Source organism: Podarcis gaigeae (genome assembly GCF_964106915.1).
Source record: "Podarcis gaigeae genome assembly, chromosome: 1".
Lineage (NCBI taxonomy): Eukaryota > Metazoa > Chordata > Lepidosauria > Squamata > Lacertidae > Podarcis > Podarcis gaigeae.
Window position 1 is genome coordinate 97,224,033 of NC_139678.1, and position 11,437 is coordinate 97,235,469.

The 11,437-nt window shown below is 44.7% G+C and overlaps 1 protein-coding gene across 1 annotated transcript in view; it reads right to left on the reverse strand.

Annotated features, from left to right (window-relative positions):
- DARS1 (aspartyl-tRNA synthetase 1) overlaps positions 1–7,148 on the reverse strand; it is a 50,829-nt gene extending 43,681 nt beyond the window's left edge. The window contains exons 1-2 of the mRNA XM_083710419.1: positions 6,784–7,148; positions 3,270–3,327 (exon numbers count right to left, since the gene is read on the reverse strand). Of these exons, the coding sequence (XP_083566545.1) occupies positions 3,270–3,327; positions 6,784–6,855 (130 nt within the window). The 5' untranslated portion in view covers positions 6,856–7,148. The remainder of the gene's footprint in view (positions 1–3,269; positions 3,328–6,783) is intronic.
- Between the last annotated feature and the right edge of the window lie 4,289 nt (positions 7,149–11,437).

Sequence of the window (11,437 nt, forward strand, 5' to 3'; positions counted from 1 at the left end):
ATAGCCGCTTAGAGATTTCTCTTCATGCTAAGTGGTATGCACATTTTATAAATAATAAATAATGTTGCCTTTTTAATAAGGCAAGCAATCTTGTAAACTATTAATATCTGTGTTAGTTGAAAACCACTGCTTCAGGTACTGGAGTTGGTTCTTTCTGTCTGGAAGCACAACTACCTTGTGTAGTACCATAGATGTCTGCTCTTTTCACACTAAGGTTTCTCTCTCTCTCTCTCTCTCTCTCTCTCCTTCCAACTTCTGGCTTTAGTGTCTTCCTATTCCAGGCTGTGTCTGTTTTGTTAATTTTTCACTTTCTGAATATCTTCACAGCTATACAACTACATTATACGCTGAGGTTGGATTCTCTTCGGAATAATTCTTTTAGGTTCTGCAGATTCATTTAAGCTTTTAAAAGGATAAGATGACTCTAAGGAAGTTCTATGTGAAGATTACCATGAATCTCAGAGGTAATTCTGTTGATATGAATAAATTTGGGAATGGTTAGAGGTAACCACTGCTCTTCCATGAAGGAGAGATGTTGTCTTCTCTAAGTAGTTTGGACAGAAAAACCTAAACACACTTAACAGATAGTGTCAGCTTCACTGAACACATTGTGACTTACTTTCTAGCAAACATGCATTGGATTAAGCTGTTGAAAACAAATTACTCTGAAACAGGGATCTGTGGTAAAAGGGATACACCACTACACTGTTGATGCGCTTGAGGCGGAAAAATAGAAAAACAATGAAACGGAGTAACAGGTTCTAATCCAATTTCAAGTTTCACCAATGCTAACGGAAACTGAAACAGATCTGCTAAGCCTTAGTCAGACAGAATTACATCAACAATTTAAAATTATTACAAAGCTGCAACATTTTCCAGACATGAATAAAAAGGACAAAATGAGGTATCACCCTTTTTATAAGTCCCTAATGTTCAAGGCATCACCCAAAATGTGCATTAGATTAACTTTTTAAAAAATTACTGTAGACATAATGGCCCAACTTTCATTAAAACCAGATGGCACACACATTTGACTACATGTTCTGACAAGGTCCAAATAATTATTTTCAACTATTGCACTGCTTCTATAAAAAAATCAGAAAGCAACTGCTAAAGAGAAACATACTGCAGAAAACTATTTTTGCATAAGTAGGTGAAGTAATCTGTTGCTTTTCCTTAATGGTTTTTTTTAAAAAAAGAAGAAAGTTATAATAACTTGTTTCTTTAAACATTGAATCTGAATGCTTTCCTTTTCTCCAATCCACAACGGCAACTTAATCAACTTTTTAAAAGCGCTATCCAACTTTCTATTCATTCCAACTCCTTCTTTACATGATACAGTGAACCACTGCCCAATTTCCCCCCAATTTCATGTTTCTCTCTCTCTCTCTCTCTCTCTCTCTCTCTCTCTCTCTCTCAAAAATGAGAACCAAGCCTCTCAATTTGTTTCTTCTTCAAAGCTGCATTTTGCAAAAGCAGCAGAATATACATCCCAACACATATGTGCTTGGATTACTCCCAGCTTGCACACAGAACATGACTTCTCAAAGGCTAGCATTATGTCCAAATACAAATTCATGTAGTGTAATATCTATTATGGACTTATCTGCAAGGCTGAACTGAAGCCATAAGCATGCCTACCCGGGAAACTGGCAAGTATGCAGGAGTGGCTTGATGTATTTGTAGACATACACATAAACTGTCTTATTAGCCCAAGTACGTTGCTGGGCCACACCCAACAAGTGAAAAAAAGGCCATTATTAGCTTAGTTTTGTGCATATCTAATTCTCCCTTAATAATCACTTATGAGGAGGAGTGTGGAGTGTTAGGTTAGGGGTAGTACCCCTGGTGGGGGACACATCATTCTCTTTCTGGGATAGTTTGTCCCACCTTTGGTCCCCACCCTGCACTCATCTCTCACCTGTGGCCCCTAGAAGCCGTCAGCATGCGACACCGCTCAAACCCCAGGAAACAGCTTCGACTGGCCAGCTAAACCAGGTGAGGGTATTTGATGGCTCTCAAACCCTCAGTGAGTTATGGACTTCCCCTGCATGTGAAGACAGGCTCCAGCGGATTGAGTGGATGAGACCAATAGTAGGTCCAATGGTCAAGAAGGTGGTTTCTGCATGAGCTGTATAGGGAAGTGAGGGGCAGATTGGGCTCGTCAAGCTGGGAAGGTAGCCCATCTAGGAGAAGGAAACCTCTGAACCTAAACCTCTGATACCTTGTGAGATACATTCAGGAGAAGAAAAGGCTAGGGAGTAAACCCTACACAAATCCAGAATGGAGTCCCTAAGATGGTTGGATGGGGCCTTGTACACCTCCTTCCGGCAACTCTTGTAGTTAAAATGGTGCCCAACATATTGCTCTGCTTTCCTTTCGACCATATCTACAAGACTGAGAGGGAAGTCTTGTTGTATGGGCAGCAAAGGACCTCCATATACACTGCCCAGCCTTGTGTCTCAGGGTGTCAGTTTGGTGCCAGAGGCACACAGCACTGTCTCTCGAGATAGACAAATGCCAACAAGTAGAGGTGTAGCCCTCCAGAAGTTGATGGACTTCAAATCCCGTCATCCATGACCGTTGGCCACTATGGCCAAGGGGAGTTAAACAACTTTTGGATGGCTTCCCCATACTTGATGTATGATTACAAGAAACCATGGCTTCAATCCTATGAATGCCTAGAAGTCAGTCCAATTGTATTCACTGAAATTTACATCTGTAAGCAAAGTTTCAAGAAGGAATCTAATGTTGTGCTAAGGCAATTGTTCCATCAAGGCAAGCATTATGGCTTGCTAGACTCAGCAATCCCACCTCTCCTCCTCCTGTGTGCTGTTCCAGGGCTTCTCCTGATCCCCTCAAAGCAAATTTTGGTGGGTGCAAGGAGGGAGGGAGAAGGGGGGAACCCCATCTGCGCAAATAGAAGTCCTTGCACAGGCATTCTGCTCACAAAGAGAAAGGGGCCTCTATAATTTCTGTCTTAATACGTGGCAATTGTTCTCTCAGATTTTTAGCACATAGCAAGTGTGACTGGGTTGTGTTTTTTTTGCCATGTGTTAAATTTAGCTGAAGTTCCACAGTATTTTGTTAACTGCAAGCATGAAGTGAAACAACCTCTTACCTTTTCCCCCTCAGACAGACTGGCTCCACTGCAGCTAGAAATGGTTATCTGTATATTGGACCTGACACAACTATCAGCACTATCTTGCAGATTGTGGTATTTACAACCCAATAGGTTTTTGTCTGCTTTCCAGAATGTTGAAACTGACCTGGTTTCTCCTGAGACTGGATCAGCGGCAATACTCCATACCTTTCCTTGGCATAATCCTATAAAGGGGAAGAACAGTGTGTTATGCTAAAAGCTTTTACACCAAGCCAGTGTCCAAATAAGACAAAAACAAAAAAACCCCTGCATGTTGTGTGCACAAATCTGAAATGACACGCTTCATTTGAGCATTGCTAGCTCTTAACGGATGGCAATGTTCTATATAAGAAGTCAAGTGCTAAACACAGACTCCAAATAAGAGCCAATTTTCACTTTGCTTTTGGTAGTTTAGAATATGTACATCTCATCAAGTTTGCATTCATCTTTTATCTAGTTACTTTAAAATATACATCATAAGCTAAATTCAGCACTATATGCTACATGACATTTCCTTTAGTACTGATCATTCCATACACACACACACACACACACACACACACACACACACACACACACAGGGGAAAACATCATGTGAGTGACATCAGCCTAGGGATCAACTTTCTCAAACTACGCTTTTATCACAGAATGAGTTGAGCCTTGACAACTGTGAAATCACCATGCTTCCCATGCATCATCGCCATAACAGATATAAGCTCAAATAACTCAGCTGCAACCATCAGCTATAAACCTATGGGAATAGATTGCTTTTCGTGGAGGAATTGGACTATGGCATTCAATATCCCAGTTGATCTGCCAGACCCAGACTTCAAGTCATGGAACAGAGTTCATTATTTACTCAGGCTTGTGCCTAACAGGTGCACAAATGGGAATACAAGGAATGCAGTGTTCCCAGAATTTAGACTATATTTCCAAACTTTTTCATCCCATTTACTCTAGTGTAGTTTCAGATTAATAATGTGAGACTAAGAAAACACTCCAGTAACTAAATATTAAAGCTGCAACCTCATTATGTTTCAATATACTATTTGAGGCTCCGTCTGTGTAATAAATAAATGATCCTAATTTCTATCCTTGGTATCTCAGGAAACAAGACTCCAGTCCATAAAAGGTTATGCTAAGAAAGGTTACCTAAAGGATCAACCCCCCCCCATATGCCCCTGTCCAGCAACTGCACTTCTCAAATGAGCTGCTGCTGAGAGTACTGCATGCCCCAGAAGTATGCTCTGGTTACATTAGAAACTGGACTTTTAGTGTTGCAGTTCCAGCCCTCTGGAATCAATTCCCAGCTGAAATTAGTTAAGACAACCAACATCATGACGTTCAGGAATCTTTCTGTTTAAGATGGTTTCCCCTAAGGTGTGACCTAATTGACTATGAAACATTAACTGTGCATCTGTAGCAATGGTTTAAGTGTTATTAGAATTTATATTTAATCTTATTTTTGCCCTGTTGTACATCACTTTGATGGTCTCAGATTGTGAACCTGTTTATAAATTTGTACAATATGAATGAATTAAAAACATTTGTTAATCTTTAGGAAGCCACAAGTCTCTTTGTTGTTTCTACTGCCAGCCGCAGTGGGCAATAATAGGCAAGCCAGAATAACAATGGGGGGGGGGGGGGCTAAGATAGTTCCACTAAAGAAATATTAGGATGGCCTCATCTTGGGAAATATATAGATAGAACTAGTTATTGCATTAGGCAAGTCCAATTTTCCTAACACTAACATGAACATAAAATGTAATTACAAATGCTACCCAATCGCTCTATCAGCTAAGTTTACTCAAGAATGGAATATATTTTATTTTCTCAAGCTACAATTGCTCCAGAGATCATGTGCAAGGAATTTTCTACTAACAGAAGGAAAGGGGTTGATTTTTGTCCTGTACAGCCCAAAAACCTGCTCCAGATCACTGGAGGACCCTCTGGAACAGCATGGGAGGTGGAACATCAAATTGCAAAGGGAATCAACAAAAATCTCCTCCCTCTTTCATGAGTGTCAGCATCCAGTGGATCGCCAACCCTTCCACAAACCAAAGAGCTGATTCAAGCTGCAATGTACAGCTGCCTTTTATGGCTGTGATACTCAAAGTCTATTTGCATGAACAGAGGTAATGCAGCAGCTGATTCTCAGGGGCTGCTCATCATTATTGGGAATAATTTTTGAGCAGATGAGCTTGAACTAAGTAGTTTAGGCAGCAAGACTAATCCCACTTACCCACTGAATTCAACAGGACACTTCTCAGTAAATACAGTTAGGACTGTGCTGTTAAATCAACTGTGGAGACAGTTGCCTGCTCCAAGAATTAATAATTACAATGAAAACAAATATAAATGATAGATATTTATGAAAGCAGAAGACACTGAAGATAGTTTGCACATAACACAAATTATATAATGCATATTTTCTGCTAGAGGACATGTTCAAAGGTCTTCTTAATAAAAATGATATAGTCATAATAAATATAGGTGCTCAGAACTGATCACCTTTGATAAAAGAATTCAAGAAGCTAATCATATTTCAGCTTGTTAGGACATTAGTACAGTGTACGTATCCACCCTGTTCTATGATGCAAGCCTCCTGTAACAGGCCCATATGCCTGTTCAGTGAGCAGAATAGAGGTTTTGACACCACAGGGCACGGGTGGAGCTCTGGCCTACGGGCCAACCCTGGCCTCCCAGGGGCTGCACCTTGGCCTATGAGGCCCATAACCTGTTGTTGGGATACTGCCAGGGAGTCAGAGGCATCAGGCAGCCGTCCACGTCGTCACTGGACAAACTCCAGACTCCCATCGGAACAGTATCAGTCAATCAGAAATATCCTAACACACACCACCCGCCCATCAACTGACATCACTGGTGGTGGTGGGCAGGAGGGCAGGGCTGAATCCTGCATCCGCTGTCCAACCCCGTTCCTAGCAGGATGTCCTCCCGGCTCATCAGCTGAAATCTATTCACCCCTAACCCTGAGGAACGTGCCAACAATTGCACAGCCCCTCCATTCACCTTTCCGTAAGACACCCCTTAACCTGAAGACGGACAATAATAGCCACGCACATGCACACCCCACTGACAGCAGTTTCATTTAAGGTTTGGCGACATAGCGCTCACACAGAAACTCATTGTGCTGTTGCTTCTAGCAAACAGGTCTTTCTGCAGTGTTTAAAAAATGCCTGGATCAGTACTTTTTTTTTTAGTGAGTAAGTTCGCTCCCAATGTGTGAGTGAGGAAACTCCAACCCCCCCCCCAAAAAAAGTTGCTGCTCTCATCTTGCACAGCACAATGAGTGTGGGGGGGGGGGGTTTGATTGAAACGCGTAACAGGGAGCTATGAAGACCTGTTACCTGACAGCGTCTTCATGGGGCAGGCGGGGGGGGGGGTTCCGTGCATAGGTATAACATGGCACCTTCCAAGCCCTTCCCAGTGGAGTTTCGCGTGAGGAAATGGGATTTGGGGGGGGGGCGGAGAGAAAAGGGAAACGGGGGGGGGAGACTTCTGACCAGGCAGTGGGCCTTTGAAGTTTGCAGTCCGCCCCCTTGAAACCCCCCCTCAGTGGCCACCCCTCCCAATAAAGCAGTAGGAGACCCCACCACACCCCGCCCCCTTCGGAGACCCACATCAGCCGGCGGCTGCTCCATGGCGCTGTCTCGGTTCCGTTCCTGGTTCTTACGGGCGGCAACGCCGGGCATTTTGCCACCTCCGGCAATAAAGTTGGCCAGAGCCGCTTTATTTCTCTTCTTTGTCCCCTACGGGCTTCCGTACCACCCTTTCTCTTTTTCTCTTTTTCTACCCCCCGACCCCGCTTTTTTCCTTTCCGATACTTGCTCTCCCCAGAGTCCCTCCGCGTGTCCGTTCACGCTGCTTCCGGGCACGTAAAGCACGCACAGGAGGACACGGCGGCAACGTCACACGACAGCGCTCCCGGCCGTTCTTTGCTCACTCAACCCCTCCCTCCTCGCTCAGGGAGACGCATCGCGCGAAGCGGCCTCGTTCTCGCGAGCTTTCCCGAGTTCCTCCGCTCAATGTGTCCTCCCGTTTCTCCCTTGTCTTAGAAGTAGTCGCCTGTCGCAGGGGAAAGGCAGGCGCGGGAAATTCAGGAAAAATAAGATAAAGGGCGCCTAGATAAAACGGGGGGGGGGGGGGTTGCATTGCTCTCTCTCTCCCACGTGAGGCAGTGAAGGTAGTAAACTTGGGTGGCTTTTAAAAGAGGGCTGTGCAGATCAGTGCAGGATAAGCCGGCTATTGATTTGTTATCAGCCGCATTCCCTCCGCCGTCAGGAATCGAAGGAGCGCTTGTGCTTGGCTTCTTGTCGGTATTTCTCTTCTTTGTCCCCAACTCGGAAGAGTTGGAAGGGCCACGAGGGTCATCCAGTCCAGCCCCCTGCAATGCAGGAATCTTTCTACCCAACGTGTGGCTCGAACCCACGACGCTGGTATTTAAGAGTCTCATGCTATGCATGACCTATGCAGCTGGCTGCTTTGAAAACAGGATGCTGGGCTGTTGGCCTAATCCAACAATGGAACGCGGTCGCTGTGGTCTAAACCACTGAGCTTTTTGGGCTGCCAATCAGAAGGTCAGTGGTTCAAATCCCCGCTATCCTGTTGCCTCTGTCCCAGCTCCTGCCAACCTAGCAGTTCAAAAGTATGGCAGCGCAACTGGATAAATAGGTACAGTGGTGCCTCGCAAGACGAAATTAATTCGTTCCGCAAGTCTTTTCGTCTTGCGAGTTTTTCGTCTTGCGAAGCACGGTTTCCCATAGGAATGCATTAAAAATCAATTAATGCGTTCCTATGGAAACCGCCTTCAGACCAGGTCCGGGGACAGTCTGTCCCCCAACCTCTTCTGAAGGCCGGCGGGGGGCGAAAGTCTTTGCTTCCCCCCCCCCGCCTTCCTGGGAGAGCGGAGAAACGCAGCGCTGCGTTTCTCCGCTCTCCCGGAAGGCAGGCAGGGGGGAGCAAAGACTTTTTCCCCCCGCCGGCCTTCAGAAGTGGTCCAGGACCTCTTCTGAAGGCGGGCGGGGGAAAAAAGTCTTTGCTCCCCCCTGCCTGCCTTCAAAAGCCCTCCGGGACAGCGGAGAAATGCGCTGCGTTTCTCCGCTCTCCCGGAAGGCAAGCAGGGGGGAGCAAAGACCTTTGCCCCCCGCCGGCCTTCAGAAGTGGTCCAGGACCTCTTCTGAAGGCGGGCGGGGGGCAAAAGTCTTTGCTCCCCCCCGCCTGCCTTCAAAAGCCATCCGGGATAGCGGGAAGCGCTTCCCTGCTATCCCGGACTGCTTTTAAAATGCTGGCGGTGGGGAGCAAAGCCCTTCGGCCCCCGCCGGCCTTCCTGGACCTCTTCTGAAGGCCGGAGGGGGGGGAAGGCTTTGCTCCCCACCGCTAGCATTTAAAAGAGGTCCCCGGAGATTTCCCTATGGGCTTTCTTCTTGCGAAGCAAGCCCATAGGGAAATTCGTTTTGCGAAGCGCCTCCAAAACGGAAAACCCTTTCGTCTAGCGGGTTTTTCGTCTTGCGAGGCGTTCGTTTTGCGGGGCACCACTGTACCACTACGGCGGGAAGGTAAACTCCGTTTCCATGCAATTCTGTCACTGTGTTCCTGTTGCTCCAGAAGCGGTTCAGTCCTGCTGGCCACATGACCCAGAAAGCTGTCTGTGGACAAATGCCGGCTTCCTCAGCCTGAAAGGAAGATGAGCGCCGCAACCCCAGAGTCGCGTTTGACTGGACTTAACCGTCCAGGGTCCTTTACCTTTTTTGTTTCTCCACAAAAACATACAGTATGCCGCCACAAACGACTTACAATGCCGTATACGTTATTCTTACTGTAAACTGCTTTATTTACCGTATTTATTATTTGTTGTTTTGCAATCAAAACAGTATATAAATTTTGTGAACTAAGATAAACGTACCCACCCAGAAGTAAATGCCACTTTTTCAATGAGTCTTATTCCCAAGTAAAAGTAACTACAGGATTGGAGTCTAGAATTCAACATGACTTTCTTCTGAGTTGGCATGCGTATATTTGCAGTGAATAGGCATATACAGTATAACCTGCACTGATAGTCATACTCAGAGTAGACCCACTGAGGTCCATTTATTTTAACAGGTCTGTTCTAAGAGTAATATCTGATACCACTATGCAATCATAACCCCGCTTACCTTGGAGTAAGACCTACTGAATTCAATAAGCCTTACTTCTGAATTGGGTTAGGGGTAGGATTGAGCTGTGAATCTGAAAGAGCTGCAAGATGGGAAGAAATTAAACATGCAACAACAACGCAAACATATGTGGGCATATATATATTTAAAAGTGAAACTAAAAGATGGATATGAATGCCCATTAATTTCAGCAACACTTACGCACCTGCCATTGTAGTAAAACCCTCCTTAGCAGGATGATATATAGATTACTAAATCAGCCTGAGGTAAGGGTTCCGCCCCTAGCGTACTTTGGTAATCTGCCAGTCCTTTTTTAATGTTTGGGCTGCTCCTATGTTCCATTAATTTGGACTAAGTGAGGGCAAGGGGGGCAACATCACAAGCGCAAGCTTCACCTCCAGCTGGATAAACAGACAATAACAACTCTACAGTGTGCCTATCCATGTATATTTGTATGCAAGGAGAGATGCCAATGAATACAAGCGAGGCAGGGGCAGAGCCTCTCCCCATCCACTCCTGGGCTGGAGGTTCCCTACCCATTTCATAAAACCCAAGGGTTAGATCCAACATTAGTTGTATGTAGAGTAGACCTACTAAATCAACAGACTTAGTCGTGGGCCTGCAGGGCAGCAATGGACCATAGGATCTGGTATAGCTCAGCCCCTCAGACTCACGCATACAGAAGCAGACACCAGTTCTGTGGAGGAAACCTTACTTAGAGTGTCTGTGCTACCAAATGAGCTGCTGGGTGGCGATAAGGGATGATAGCCACCTCATCCTAAGAGCTTTTGAAGAGGCCACTTTTCTCTAATATTACTGCTTTGAATAACTATCTAACTATTTAATATAGCTTTGAATGAATGACTTCGCTCCACTTGCCTGGGATAAGGGGATATTATTGCCTTTTGCAGCTGACACACAATCTTGATTCTAGCAAAAGCAGCAGCACAAGATTCGGTTGTTAAATAATTTGCCATTATCTCCTGAGTCCTGTCTCTTTTGCTGTGGGGACTCTTTTCCCCAATCCTTGGTAATTGCATAAAAACTCGAGTCAAATAGAACCTCAGTGAAGGGTAAATTAAATTAAAACTGAACATCTGGGGCTCGATCTAGTCAAACAATGGCAGACAAAGTGCCCATGCATGGAGTCCCACAGAGCTAAGACTGCCTTCTACCAGCACAAGTACTCGCTTTCCCTGTTGCCATTCACTGTAGTATCCCACCTTTGCACTCATTAGAAAGGAAATAAGGAAACCAGAACTCTGCTTAGTTTTGTGAGATTCTGCACATGTGTGCTGTGTACCGAAACCCCCTTTTTTAGTCCTGAAAACTCACATCTGCAGAATACGTTCTCCCCTCCACCCCCGTCTATAAATAATGCCTCAGGTTTTTCCCAGGAGCCACTGTTTTAATTGTTCCTTACTCATTTGACAAAAAACAAAACATGTTTACGATTCCCAGATGTCCTGTATTTGAATGGAGCAATCTTTGTTTCTAGAACAACGTAACTCCATGGGACACAACACATTTTTCTTTCCATAGACCTTCACAGTGCCAATGCCACACCTCCACAATATCTCCTATTGATGAGTTTTTTACTTCTCTCTCCCCCCACTATCCAAATAAACATGCATTTTGGTTTTAATTGCAATGCAATTCTACAGCCAACACCCTGAAAACCAAACCACAAAATATTAACTTCAACTTTCAGGAAATGATACACACACACAAACACACTATTATTTTGATTGGGTGAAGTGAAATCCGCAAGGTTAAGTCATTTAAGTCCATTCATTTCAATGGGCTTACTCTGAGTGCAACTTAGTAGGATATCACCCATTATTTCCCATTTTTAATAGCTAATCAATGATGTAAGCAACCTCTCCAGTCTTTCTAGTAATGGGACTGGCAAGGATCTTTACTCAAACTAGCTCAATCTGGAATGGAAATGGATGGAGGCAGCAGAGTTCATCTGCTGTGCCTTCTGTTAAGTGGAAACAGTTGCCCTTTGAGCCATATTTTGTTTAAAAACCCAATTAATAGGGGTGCTACCTGCCGTGAACTTAACAGTGATGAGTCCAAATAAATCTGTTACACAGAGTTAAACTAGGCGGAGGAGCAC